The sequence below is a fragment of the Fusarium graminearum genome, chromosome 3 (assembly GCF_000240135.3).
Source record: "Fusarium graminearum PH-1 chromosome 3, whole genome shotgun sequence".
Taxonomy (NCBI): domain Eukaryota; kingdom Fungi; phylum Ascomycota; class Sordariomycetes; order Hypocreales; family Nectriaceae; genus Fusarium; species Fusarium graminearum.
Window position 1 is genome coordinate 7,686,752 of NC_026476.1, and position 12,243 is coordinate 7,698,994.

Sequence of the window (12,243 nt, forward strand, 5' to 3'; positions counted from 1 at the left end):
ATCTCGGATCTGGATGAAAGTATGTTACGCGATATGTACGCGTGATGGCGGAGGTGAGAGAGGGAAGATGGATGTTCTGAGGGGGTTCGTAGGAGTCGCGAGAAATGGTGTTGAGTGATTACCCTTCAATGTCATCAGGGGTGATGTGAAAGACAACAACCAACATGCATATCCTGAGACGCCAATTCTGCAGGCCACGACAGGGGGTCAAGAATACAGCAGACGTAGTGTTCACAAAAAAGGCATACTTTTTTGTATTGGGTTTCTATTAAAGATGCATTGAATTAAAATCACAACTTATCAGCGCACTTGATGAGTGTCCAAGTTTGTTTGATATATTGTGAATCGGAGTTTGAGGTGTAAGAGTGATAGCCTACCAGTAGTTGGCAGCACAGGCGGAGCTTGTGTGATAGGACCTCAGGGATTGGAGATTAGTATCCGTAATTTTATTTTCAGCTCTTAGCAACTAGCAATTTGATGTATACTTAGGATACGTGAGCCCTTGGACAATTGCTCCTACTGCAACATTAAATAAATTGCGATACACTAGATGTAGAAAAGTCCCCGTCTCCTAGCGCCGTAGTATTACTAAATGAGAGATATTCTCAAATGTTCTTATTATAAACCACGGATAACACCAATTTCACATCTTCCGTTGCCTCAGAAACTGTTTCATCAAAGACGTCCCCAGTCCTTCACTGCCCAAGCCCTACGAATCATCCATGGATCGAACTAAGCTTTTTGCAAGTCACGTCTCTCAACGTGCACAGGGTCCATGCATCGAAAAGAAACTGCTCACCATCTGGCTCTTCCTCACCTGTCGATCCTCATCCCAGAACCAGTCCACAATCTGCAGTGGCACCAAAGGCTGAGGCAAATGCAGAAGCTTTGAAGAATAACCTCAATCATTGACCGGCACCGGTCGCCAGATATGATCTTACTCCTCAAAATAGTTGGCGACGTCAAGGAGTCTTGTGTAAAAGGATATTGGGTATCTGTTGATTGACATTGTTAAAGTTCTTTGTAACCTGTTAGTGGGATCTGCAGCACGCTAGCCATGGGGGGGATCATTCACAACACTCATCGCTGACTCCATTCTCATTCTCAGAAAGGCCTTGAAAGGCATCGTGCTCTTGACAAGATAATGAAAGATTTTCTGGCTCGTTGAGTCACCATCACCTTCAAGAGCACGCTCGAGCTCAGAAAAAACGAGCTGCCAGCCACCATATTCTCTCTCGAGCCTCAGAGAGTAAATCAAGTAGCCAATATGGTTTTGAATAAGCACATGGTGTGTTCTATCCCAAACCTGATGGACATCATCTGTTAAGCTCTCATCCATACCTTTTAAGTCGAATCCTTGGCTCTCAAGAGTTGGCCTATGCATTCTGACGCCTCCGAGGTCACGAATGGCGAACCCCTTGATTTCTTTGGTGCGACGACAGACTCTGACGACAGCGTTCTGGGCATGGAACTCGAATGCAACACCATGACGAGTGACAGGGTCTAATGCAACGGACAGAAGCTTTCGTAGGTAGCTATTTGATCATCAGCTGAGTTAATCAAAGTGCACCGGGAAAGAGATACCTTTTCAGCCATACAACCTTATCCTCAGTTGTTTCCAAGTTAAAGAGTATTTCTGCATAGGTTTTAGTACCGCACCGTGGCCTCTCCAGTAAAGCAGCGACAAGAATGATCGATTCATTGTTCTCCTCCGCCCTTAACTCAAGGTTCTCGCGCAATATGCAGGTTATATACTGAGCCTCTTCAGTGTTCGGTTGGCTTCCAGTGACAGCGGCAACCTCCCCACATAGCCATAGATCTTGAGGTATCAGACCCTTTAGAAGGCGTGTCATCGCTGGAGCTGCCTCTGCAGAGTAGCACGGTAGCACTCTCAGGCCTGAAGTAATAAGACAGGCGAGAGAGAGCTTCAAGTCATGATCAAAGCTGGGCACAGATACCGTTCTGATAGACGCCTGCGCCAGTGCCCGACCATCCACAGATTTGACCAATGTTGCTTCTGGAAAGAAATGCAACAAGGCGGGAAGGTGACGTGATAGGCATGGGACTACTGTGTAATCATCATGCGTAGACGGTGGGGGAACACCAATGAGCTTCAGTAGTGGCTGCAGCAAGTTATCAAAAGGTCCGAAATGCTGGATTGAAGAGCTCGGAACGGAGACAAATGACATCCCTGGGCTTAGCAGGTTTGGGATATCATCTGGTGTTACTGATGGCAAGAGATGATTGGCAAAACATGTCCGATGAAACTGAACTTTGTCAGCAATGAGTCAAAAGGACGGAGGAAATCTCATACAGGATGGGTCGGATGACCAGCGATGAGGCTTCTTTCCCAGTCGATAAAGGAAGAGTTGATATCGAGAATAGGGGCTTTTGATCCAAGCTCCATCCACTTCTCTTCATTCTCAATCAGTATCATGTAAATGGAACACTGCAGATTGAATAACATACCCAGCATCGAGGCGGAGTTTCGCAACTCATCTACAATAGAAAGCTTTGTCTTTTCATCGCAGGCAAACCAAGAGGCGGTGAACGTAAAAATGGAACCAGGATCCTCTTCAATTATTTCTCCATCGTCAGAACAGAGTTTGACAGGAGTGCCAAAATCATTTGGCCTGAAGTGCGTCGACGGGTTCAACCCTTCCATCACGGGAAGAGTTATCCATTTGGCCGTCGTATCTGGCCCACTGATATGGGCACATGGTTGGTCAATACCGTCAGGTAGTGATATGACCACTAGTCTCTCATTGACCAGCTGCGAGATGAGCCTCTTTGTGGCCTCACCTTTGGCCAGCGACGCGTAGTTGGTAGGTTCCATGATTGGTACAAAGTATATAAAGTGATATTCGGATTCACCGAGTGTGGAATGGGGATTGATTGGAGATACCTTGACCTTTTAAGGGTGGGCTGGCTGAGACAGCACGGCTCGTTCCTGGGTCAACTTGATACGCAAGATAAAACGCGGTGGACCAAAACATCGTTAACCTCAACCAATTCTCAGCTATTTGCTAGGTCATGATGTCAGTGGCTGATGCTCGTCTCAGATCTCGGTCTAACAATCTGTCTCTACTCCGTACCCTGTGGACACATAGCAATTAGATCCATAAGAGTGCTTGAAGATTGAGTATCATAACTTTTCAACGTTCTGATTCAAATGCAGTACTTGTCGATTGTACAACGCGTGCAGAATTCAGCAGCCTTCAATGCTAGCGGCTTATATGTGAATCGGGTGTACTTGATTGATCGACGTAGCCTACCGTAGTGCGCCGCTATCGCCTGCCGGGTACAGACGACTCGACAGCGGAGTAGCCCAAGGGGGAAAGCAAACAAAAAACATACAACAGCGGGGATTCGCTAGTCATCACCGGCCTAAGTACTAATCTGCCCCTTACTATAGGTTCTTTTATACCTTATTGCTTGCTATTAACTTACTTACTAATAAGTGCCACGATCTGGTCTGTGGTTGAAATTTAAGGATACCGCATGTCCAATCACGTGCGCAAGTCCATAGTTCCTTTACCATCCGATTTAGCCATGTGATCAATTTATCCAAGCATCACTATTTCATTTTAATGTCTGTAGATAGGTCTTCTGGATTGTCCCCATGAAAGGGGGAATAACTACAAGATATCCTCTTCCACAACCTTGACCTTTACCTTCATCCCCCAACCATCTGGTCCTCCAGCCCAATTCTTCTTTTTACCAATCTTCTCCACTATGTTTACATGGTCACTTAAAGCCTGTTTCAATTTTGCCGGATCATCCTTCATCTTTTGAACGGAAATTGTAAGTTGCAAACCTTTACCATGCTTCTTACGTCCCAGATCCCAAGCCCATTGCGACGAAAAAATGACACGTGGCTTTCGCTCGTCCACCTTGCCTGCTGGATAAAGACGGCCTAGCAGATAACCCACCCGTCCAAGATATGAAGCCCACCAAACCTCCTCTGGAGTAATGATGGATTGAAGCGCCTTTTTGAATTGTGCCTCACGTGGGGGTAGCTCTCCCATGTAACGCGATTCCAACATCAGAGCAAGTCTTGCCCGATCTTCATGAGATACCCCGCGAGTAAAAGCGAGAAGTCCCGTGCTTGTGCTGTACATTGCCGTCGTGGAGGCAAGCTCTTTGTCCATGATGGTGTGAACATACATTGTGTTTGCAAAGGCACGGAGAATGTGTTTGCTGATAGATTCCGGAAAGCGGCGAGTGCCCCCATTCGATGGCTCAGGAATTGAAAGCATGAGCAGCCTATACAGAAGCTCGGCCGACTCTGGGGCCACCCTTTGTGTGGTAATCTCCAACGGGTCTTGGGCTCTGATACTAGGCCCAAGCTCTTTGAACAAAAGCCCTTCTCTTACACCACCTTGACAAAAGTGCGCAAGACGAATGCCATGAGGGATAGCATTGGACAAAACATTGATCAGAAAGGCAACGGCAGGAACCTGCTTTCTTCTCCGATCAGAAACCCTGAATATGGAATGCGCAGTTCGAGCAACCTCTTCCATTGCTTTGGTGTTCTCGAATCTTTCTTTGCCCACCGTATAACCATTGATGATTGATATGGGGTAAGGAACTCTATCAGTCTGACTGATAGACAGCAGCAAGTAACCCCAGCCTCTAAACCCGCCGCCAGACAGGTAAAGCGGAAATCCACCGTTAGCCTTAGCGTCTGCCACTAAGCTTTCCGGCACTTTTAGCTTCTGATATGCATCTTGGAAATTACCCTTCATCTCATCATGTAATTTCTGTCGCGCCTTTTCAGCTTCTTCCTTTGACTTGCCCTTCTTCAAGTCTTCCAAGGTCTTGGTCAATGCTGCTGCCCCATATGGGAAACTGAAGGACCCTCGATCACTGATTCTGACGTTTCCATCCTGTGAGATAATCCAAGTAATTTGTGTGCTTCCACCCCCAAGGTCCATCATGAGACCCTTGATATCAGAGAAGCCACTTGCAACGCCCAAAGAGCCGATGCGCCCTTCATCTTCTTTCGGGAGCAAGTCGACAGAAAGTCCCGTATCTTTGTAGATCTTTGTGATGAATTCAGAAGAATTGAGAGCAGCACGAGTTGCTTCTGTGGCAACCACGTGAATCTGACTTTCTGGAACATCAAGGTCGGCGCAGACAATTTTGAAACGATTCAGTGCAGCGATAACCTCCCCAATAATGTTGGCAGGAATAGGTACCTTTTCGCCTGTGTCGGGGTTGAATTGGGCATCATAGAGTGAAATATCAACACGATAAACGTGTATCGTTGGGAGAATGCGCGAAAAAGGTGGAGATAGATCCGTGACTGAAAACCGGATCCCATTACTAGTAAAGTGGTCAGTCTCTTGATGAGGCTCCGTTTCGTAATTTACCTACCTGCCCATGTCGACTATACCCCTCAGGTAAGAAACATCCTTTGTTTTCCGTTCATCTCTGGATGCAACAGATGAAATTGGACATCTGTCCTGGACAATCTCGAAGTCAAACTCGGAGGAGTCCATTGTGAACCACAACTTGTTCAACGTATAAGCTGCTACAGAATAACTTTGGCGTAATGTAGGGTAGTAGTATGGTTGTGGAAGAGAAAGTCAATAAATGGATTACGGACATGAAGTTGAATTGTGCAGCTCCTTTCATATTTACCATGCATATTCGACATTCACTACACAACATTGAACTGAAACTTACAATACTTCACTTCCAACACTTAGGTAATGTTGCTGTCATTCTGCATCGTCTGCATGGCCACGGTTGCGGAAAGGTCCGTGTTTTGATGTTATTGTGCATGAAGTCCATCCAAAGGCGTTCCAAAAATTGCATCTGGACCGCTGCGAGAAGAAATGATGGCTGGGGGGTCCCTGTAGTCGCTGAAGGCCTAAAAAAAACGTTACCCCGATTGAACACACCTCCTCCACTTGAAATGTGACAGGAGTGCCTGTTCTAAAGTCTAAATCGAGGAACATTCTCACAATCTAAGCCAGACCTCCCACCCTATACCAGCCGAACACAGACGGAATGGTGTGTTTACAAATGTATACATGCATCAAACAGACACATTCGCAATCTTTGAATAAGAGGCGTTTCGTTTCTTACGAATCAGAGCAAGAAATCCAATAACAGGACCAACTTTCTTCTCCAACAAATGTCTTAGTTACCCGACACAGTCTACCATCGCTAGGATGGACATAAGCAGCCACACTTTGAGACACATTGAAACTCGTGGTGTGATATGACAAATAGGATATGGATGTAGTGGTGTGATATGACAAACATGATATGGATGTAGTGGTGTTCAAACGATAGCTGTCTTGATGACTCGCAACAGCTTACTCTATCTGTGGAGAATGTGGCGGGATCTCGACTCTGAAGTTATCGGAGAAGAAGTTCCCCGAATCCTGTGCTGCAGATTACCCTGTGAAATGACATGTGTGCTTCGTACACTTGTACCTCAATTGTGTTGTGTCCATAACAGATACATCTCCGTCAATTCCGGAGATCCATCATTTTCAAAGATCACAATACTGCACCTATATTGTAAACCTGTCTATAATCTGTCTTTGAAACATGACCAACATGACCAACATGGAAGTGTCCGGCAACAAGTCTGCAAGCGCAACACACAACGAGATCGCAGGTACGAATGATAAAACCAAGGCACCTGTACATCTGTTGCGACTCCTCAAAGATGCGAACGATCGTAATGGATCGACAGATTCTGTTCTACAGAAGCTGGGACTTCATGATCACACACTCAATCCTTCCAGTCCAACTTTCGACTTTCATGAGTGGTCTCGCATGCTGGTAAAATTGAGAAGCCATCTGAACGTACCAACCCCACTGCGTTCCGGATTCGCTTTCAAGGACTTGACTGTTCACGGGAGTAGCTCTGGTAGTAAGCAGCAAGACACAGTATGGACACTGCTCACCTTCCCTCTCAATTTCAGGACTTGGTTTCGTCGAAAGGAGACCAAGCCCATTCTACTAGGACTGGATGGTGTGGTTCACAAAGGAGAACTTCTGCTAGTACTCGGCCGTCCTGGTAGTGGCTGTTCAACTTTCCTCAAGACCATCACAGGTCAGATGCGAGGTCTTGAAATGGACCAATGCTCTAGTCTACATTATTCAGGTATGATAGTTATCAATGTGACATTGGAAACGGAAGTGACTCAAGTTAATAGGGGTGCCACACGAAATCATGGCCAAAGAGTTCCAAGGAGAACTGATTTACAACGGAGAGGTCGATGAGAATCTGCCGTACTTGACGGTTGGACAAACGTTGGAGTTTGCTGCCGCGATGCGTACTCCAAGAGCTCGGCTCCCGGGGATCACCCGAAAAGACAGAGTTAATCATGTTGTGCAGGTCGTGTTGACTATCTTTGGTCTTTCACACACTAGGAACACTATCGTGGGAAATGATTATGTACGGGGAGTCTCTGGTGGTGAAAGAAAGAGGGTCTCAATTGCAGAAACTGCACTCTCCGAAGCCGCGATATCCACTTGGGATAATTCTACGAAAGGTCTTGACGCTGAGTCGGCCCTGCAGTTTGTCAGTCGATTGCGAACTCTTTCTGATCGTAAGTACAAAGATACTCGCTATTGTTCGAGATATGGTGGCTAATAATTATAGTGACACAATCTTCTAATGCCGCTGCGATATATCAATCATCTCAAGCTATTTTCGATCTTTTCGACAAGATCCTCGTCCTATACAAAGGCAGACAGATATTCTTCGGCTCTGCGTCTTCTGCCCCAGCTTACTTCGAACGCATGGGCTGGTACCGCCACCCGAGACAAACATCAGGAGACTACCTGACTACAATTACCGATCCTGAACAACGAGTAGCAAAGGAGGGCCGCGAGGATGCTGTACCTCGAACGCCTGAAGAGTTCAGCGATTACTGGGTCAATTCTCCGGAATATGCTGCGCTTATGAGCGAAATTGATCAGTGTCAGAAAGATTTCCATCTTGACCGTGACACCACTCGGAAGCAATTCCAAGCGACTCGTCAAAGCCTCAAGGCCAAAGGCATGCTGACTCGAGCTACGCAAACTGTATCGTTTCCCATGCAAACGTCTCTATGCGCCAAAAGAGCAACGCAACAGCTTTGGAATGATAAAGGTTCAACTTTGACAACACTTATCGGCGAGATTATTATTGCACTTGTTGTCGGGTCGATATTTTATGGTACTCCAGATACAACTGATGCATTCTTCGCGTATGGATCGGTACTTTTCTTCTCGGTACTTCTCAATGTCTTGATGTCTGTCACAGATATCCACAACTTGTACAGGGGCCGCTCGGTCATTACAAAGCAAGTGTCGTATGCATTCTATCGACCGTCAGCCGATGCCTTGGCCAGCGTTCTGGTAGACATCCCTGTCAAGTTTGTGGTTGGCGTTTTCTTCAATGTTATTCTTTATTTCCTAGCTGGTCTTGCGTTGACAGCATCTCAATTTTTCATCTTCTTTCTTTTCGTGTTCACAACCACATTGGCCATGTCTATGGTCTTTCGCACTATTGCTGCTGCAACCGTTACCCTTCCTCAAGCTATGGCTCTATCTGGCTTTCTTGTACTTGCTTTAGTCACATACACCGGCTTTGTTCTACCGAGTCCCTACATGCACCCTTGGTTCAAGTGGATCTCGTACATCAATCCACTTTCTTACGCATTTGAGGCATTGCTGGTCAATCAGGCCCACGGCACCAATTATCCCTGTTCCAACATCGTTCCCTCCTATGGAAACTTGCTCGGAGACACTTTCATTTGTCCAGTTCCTGGATCAGTGGCTGGGCAGACATACGTCAATGGAGACGCCTGGTTCGAGACAAGCTATGATTACAGCTACTCCCACTTATGGCGTAACCTAGGCATTATCCTCGGCTTTTTATTCTTTTTCCTCTTCTTATATCTTCTGGTCTCTGACCTCAACGTCAATAGTTCTGCTGGTGCTGATATCATGGTTTTTCTCGGCAATCACCATGCCACAAGAAAAGCTGATACAAAGCTCAAAGGAAGAGTGGATGTCGAGCGACCATTGGTGGTCAATAACACATCCCATGAAATTTCAGTGAGCGGAGGGACAGTACCACCAGCAAATCACGCTGTATTTGCGTGGAGAAAGTTAAACTTTGACGTCATGATCAAAGGCGAGCAGAGGCGTCTACTTGACAATTCATGTGGTTGGGTAAAGCCTGGCTCGATGGTCGCCTTAATGGGAGTATCAGGTGCCGGCAAAACAACGCTCTTGAATGCATTGGCCCAAAGAATGCCTGCAGGTCAAGTCAGCGGTGAATTCTTTGTAAATGGTAGGCCTTTACCACCGTCGTTCAAGAGTGATGTGGGTTACGTGCAGCAACAAGATGTCCATCTTGAAACTTCAACTGTTCGCGAGGCGTTGCAGTTCTCGGCAATGCTGAGACAACCTCGCGATGTGCCCGTACGGCAAAAACTCCAATTTGCTGAAGAGACAATTCGTCTTCTTGGCATGGATGACTTTGCTGATGCCATCATTGGTCTGCCGGGCAAGGGACTTAATGCTGAGCAACGGAAACGACTTAGCATTGGGGTCGAGTTAGCCGGGAAACCATCGCTCTTACTCTTTCTGGATGAGCCGACTTCAGGCCTTGACAGTCAATCTTCTGAGGCAATCCTGTCTTTACTTAGACGGTTAGCAGAAGGTGGATTAGGCATCCTATGCACCATTCACCAGCCAAGCGCGATGCTATTCCAGCGATTTGATCGATTGCTGCTAATGGCACGTGGCGGTAAGGTCGCATATTTTGGTGACATTGGGAAGGACTCGGAGATTGTGCTTGGATACTTTCACTCTCGCATACCCAGGAAATGCCAAAAAGCTGAGAATCCCGCCGAGTACATACTTGGCATGTTGGGCAACACGGAGAATCAAGAGATTGACTGGCCAGTGTTGTGGAACGAATCTACACAAGCCACCGCTGTTTTATCGGAATTGGAGACTGTTTCTCAGCCTTCATCAAAGACATCGCTTCCAGACAGTTCAACCCAGCCTCATAGGCCCGGATCCTATCCCCTCCCATTGTGGTCTCAACTACCAATTGTTTGCCGGCGAGTCTTCCAACAATACTGGCGATCGACATCCTACATTGCAAGTAAATTCATGTTGGGTATCTGTGGAACATTGTTCATTGGATTCTCGTTCTTCCAGCCTGGTCGATCAATATTGGGCACTCAGAACGCCATCTTTTCCATTCTCATGGTCTGTGCAATGTTTAGTAGCTTGGTGCAGCAGGTAAGAGAACAATCATGCTGGGTTGGTAAAGGCGACATGAAGCTGACGCACGACTAGATCATGCCCAAGTTTATTATGCAGAGGACTATTTACGAAGTTCGTGAGAAACACTCCAACATGTATTCCTGGTTTGTTCTCATTTTTGCCAACATTCTTGTGGAGATACCATATCATATCATCCTCGGTGTGACTACCTTTGCGATATTCAACTATACAGTATTTGGCATCCGATCTTCACAAGATCAAGGTCTAGTCTTGTTGTTCTTTACCTATTTCTACATGCTCATCGGCACTTTTGCAGTCATGGTCACTGCTCCTCTGCCAGATGCAACCACAGCTGGCCGTATCACAACAGTCCTGTTTTCGATGATGCTTCTGTTTGCTGGTGTATTTCAGACTCCGAGCGCGCTTCCTGGGTTCTGGGTGTTCATGTATCGTGTTTCCCCAATGACATATCTTGTTGGTGGTATTGCCGTCTCGGGTCTTGCGGGGAATCAGGTTGTCTGTTCGCAGTCCGAGCTTGCCATATTTCAGCCCCCAACTGGACAGACCTGCGGATCATATATGCAGGTATATCTAGAACAGGGCGCTTCTGGAACCCTGCTCAACCCGGACGCAACTACAAACTGCTCCTATTGTTCCTTGGTGTCTGCTGATCAAGTCTTGGCCCGATCTGAGATGTACTACAGCGATCGATGGATGGATTGGGGCCTTGGGTTCGCGTACATAGCTTTCAATGTTTTTGCGACGTTCCTGCTTTATTCGTTGTCGCGTTTGGCAATTTTCAGCTTGGGGGTAAAGAAGGTTTTACAGCTCTTCAGGCGGGGAAGAACCGATTAGTACCAAGTGAGATCTTTTACTGAGACTTTGTATTGCAGAGAAGAAATGTTCAGACCATGGTGCGTGTGGTATATTTACGTAAGATTTGATTCAGTTCAACATATCGCGATCCCAAGTAGTGGACTCTCTTCAGTAGGGTACAGAGAATATTCCTGTAAGATACATCTATCTGTATTTATTTGAACGACTCCGTGCCTTCTCATCAGACAATCTATCATTAAGTTGAAGCTGTGGGGTCATGTTGGTTAACAGAGAGGTTCGCAGCCGATCAATCAGCCTTTCCAATATCCATTGACTCTCCGACTGACAGCCTAACAACGGGCTACCATCTCCTACCCACGACCACTTGAGGCCATCATCGGAACCATTGTGTATGCCCATTGGTCGCTTGCTCTGAAGATTTGCACTGCAATGTGTTTCTGGGCTGCTTTCATCTTCGCCAAGAATTTTCAGATACCATGCCCATTGTTCAAATGTATACTGATGTGGTCGAGACTCTTGAAGATGAATTGTAACATTCTGGATTTCGGAAAGCAAAAGTGCCTGGGCGTCTATCATGGTGAAGAGATTCTGGGCATGACACCCTAGATCTGGTGTAGACGTCGATGACAGTCTAGTTCCTAGTGGTCGGGACGGAAGCGTAGTATCATTTCCGGCAATCGTGAATAGTCGATCATGACGGGAGTTACCATAGGATCTTTCTATATTCCCCTTCTGTAAACTCCCACCGCACACTGCGGGGATTAGAGGCTCGGAGACTTGGCTGGAGAAGACTTTTCCAAATGTGACTTTGTTAATCAAACCTTTCAAATTCCGTAGGAAAGGTCGATCATTTGGCAGAATAGTAACATTCCCAATCAATATAGTGACATCCCGAATGATTCTGACCACGGTGTCGCTGGCATTGGAGATAAGCACCGTCATGATAGGCAGAGACAAAAGAGACCAAAAGACATAGAACGATTTCCCTGCATTAGACACTGGCGTGAGATCTCCATATCCGATAGTGGTCCACGCCTCGAAGCAAAAGTAGAATGCATCAAAGTATGACCAACCCTGGTATGTCTGCTCAGTATGTTGGAAGACGACAGCGCCGAGTAGCCAGAGGACAAGCCATAAGAACGTGGAGAG

The 12,243-nt window shown here is 46.5% G+C and overlaps 4 protein-coding genes across 4 annotated transcripts; 1 reads left to right on the forward strand and 3 right to left on the reverse strand.

The window, feature by feature from the left end:
* Nucleotides 1-1,051: 1,051 nt before the first annotated feature.
* On the reverse strand, nucleotides 1,052-2,836 carry FGSG_11242 (uncharacterized protein; the record flags this gene model as incomplete). The annotated part of the gene is made up of 4 exons (XM_011327711.1): nucleotides 1,052-1,535; nucleotides 1,585-2,123; nucleotides 2,315-2,415; nucleotides 2,470-2,836. 4 exons carry the CDS (start codon nucleotides 2,834-2,836, stop codon nucleotides 1,052-1,054), a joined length of 1,491 nt encoding a protein of 496 aa, XP_011326013.1.
* Nucleotides 2,837-3,638: 802 nt separating this feature from the next.
* On the reverse strand, nucleotides 3,639-5,504 carry FGSG_11241 (uncharacterized protein; the record flags this gene model as incomplete). Its single annotated transcript, XM_011327712.1, has 2 exons — nucleotides 3,639-5,328; nucleotides 5,380-5,504. The coding sequence occupies 2 exons, from the start codon at nucleotides 5,502-5,504 to the stop codon at nucleotides 3,639-3,641; spliced, it is 1,815 nt and encodes a 604-aa protein (XP_011326014.1).
* A 1,072-nt stretch (nucleotides 5,505-6,576) lies between these two features.
* FGSG_11240 (uncharacterized protein) lies at nucleotides 6,577-11,112 on the forward strand (the record flags this gene model as incomplete). The annotated part of the gene is made up of 4 exons (XM_011327713.1): nucleotides 6,577-7,129; nucleotides 7,182-7,577; nucleotides 7,631-10,272; nucleotides 10,330-11,112. The coding sequence occupies 4 exons, from the start codon at nucleotides 6,577-6,579 to the stop codon at nucleotides 11,110-11,112; spliced, it is 4,374 nt and encodes a 1,457-aa protein (XP_011326015.1).
* A 202-nt stretch (nucleotides 11,113-11,314) lies between these two features.
* FGSG_11239 (uncharacterized protein) lies at nucleotides 11,315-12,243 on the reverse strand (the record flags this gene model as incomplete). The annotated part of the gene is made up of 2 exons (XM_011327714.1): nucleotides 11,315-11,323; nucleotides 11,449-12,243. Coding segments are annotated over 2 exons (804 nt in total), but the record flags the coding sequence as incomplete, so codon positions are not given.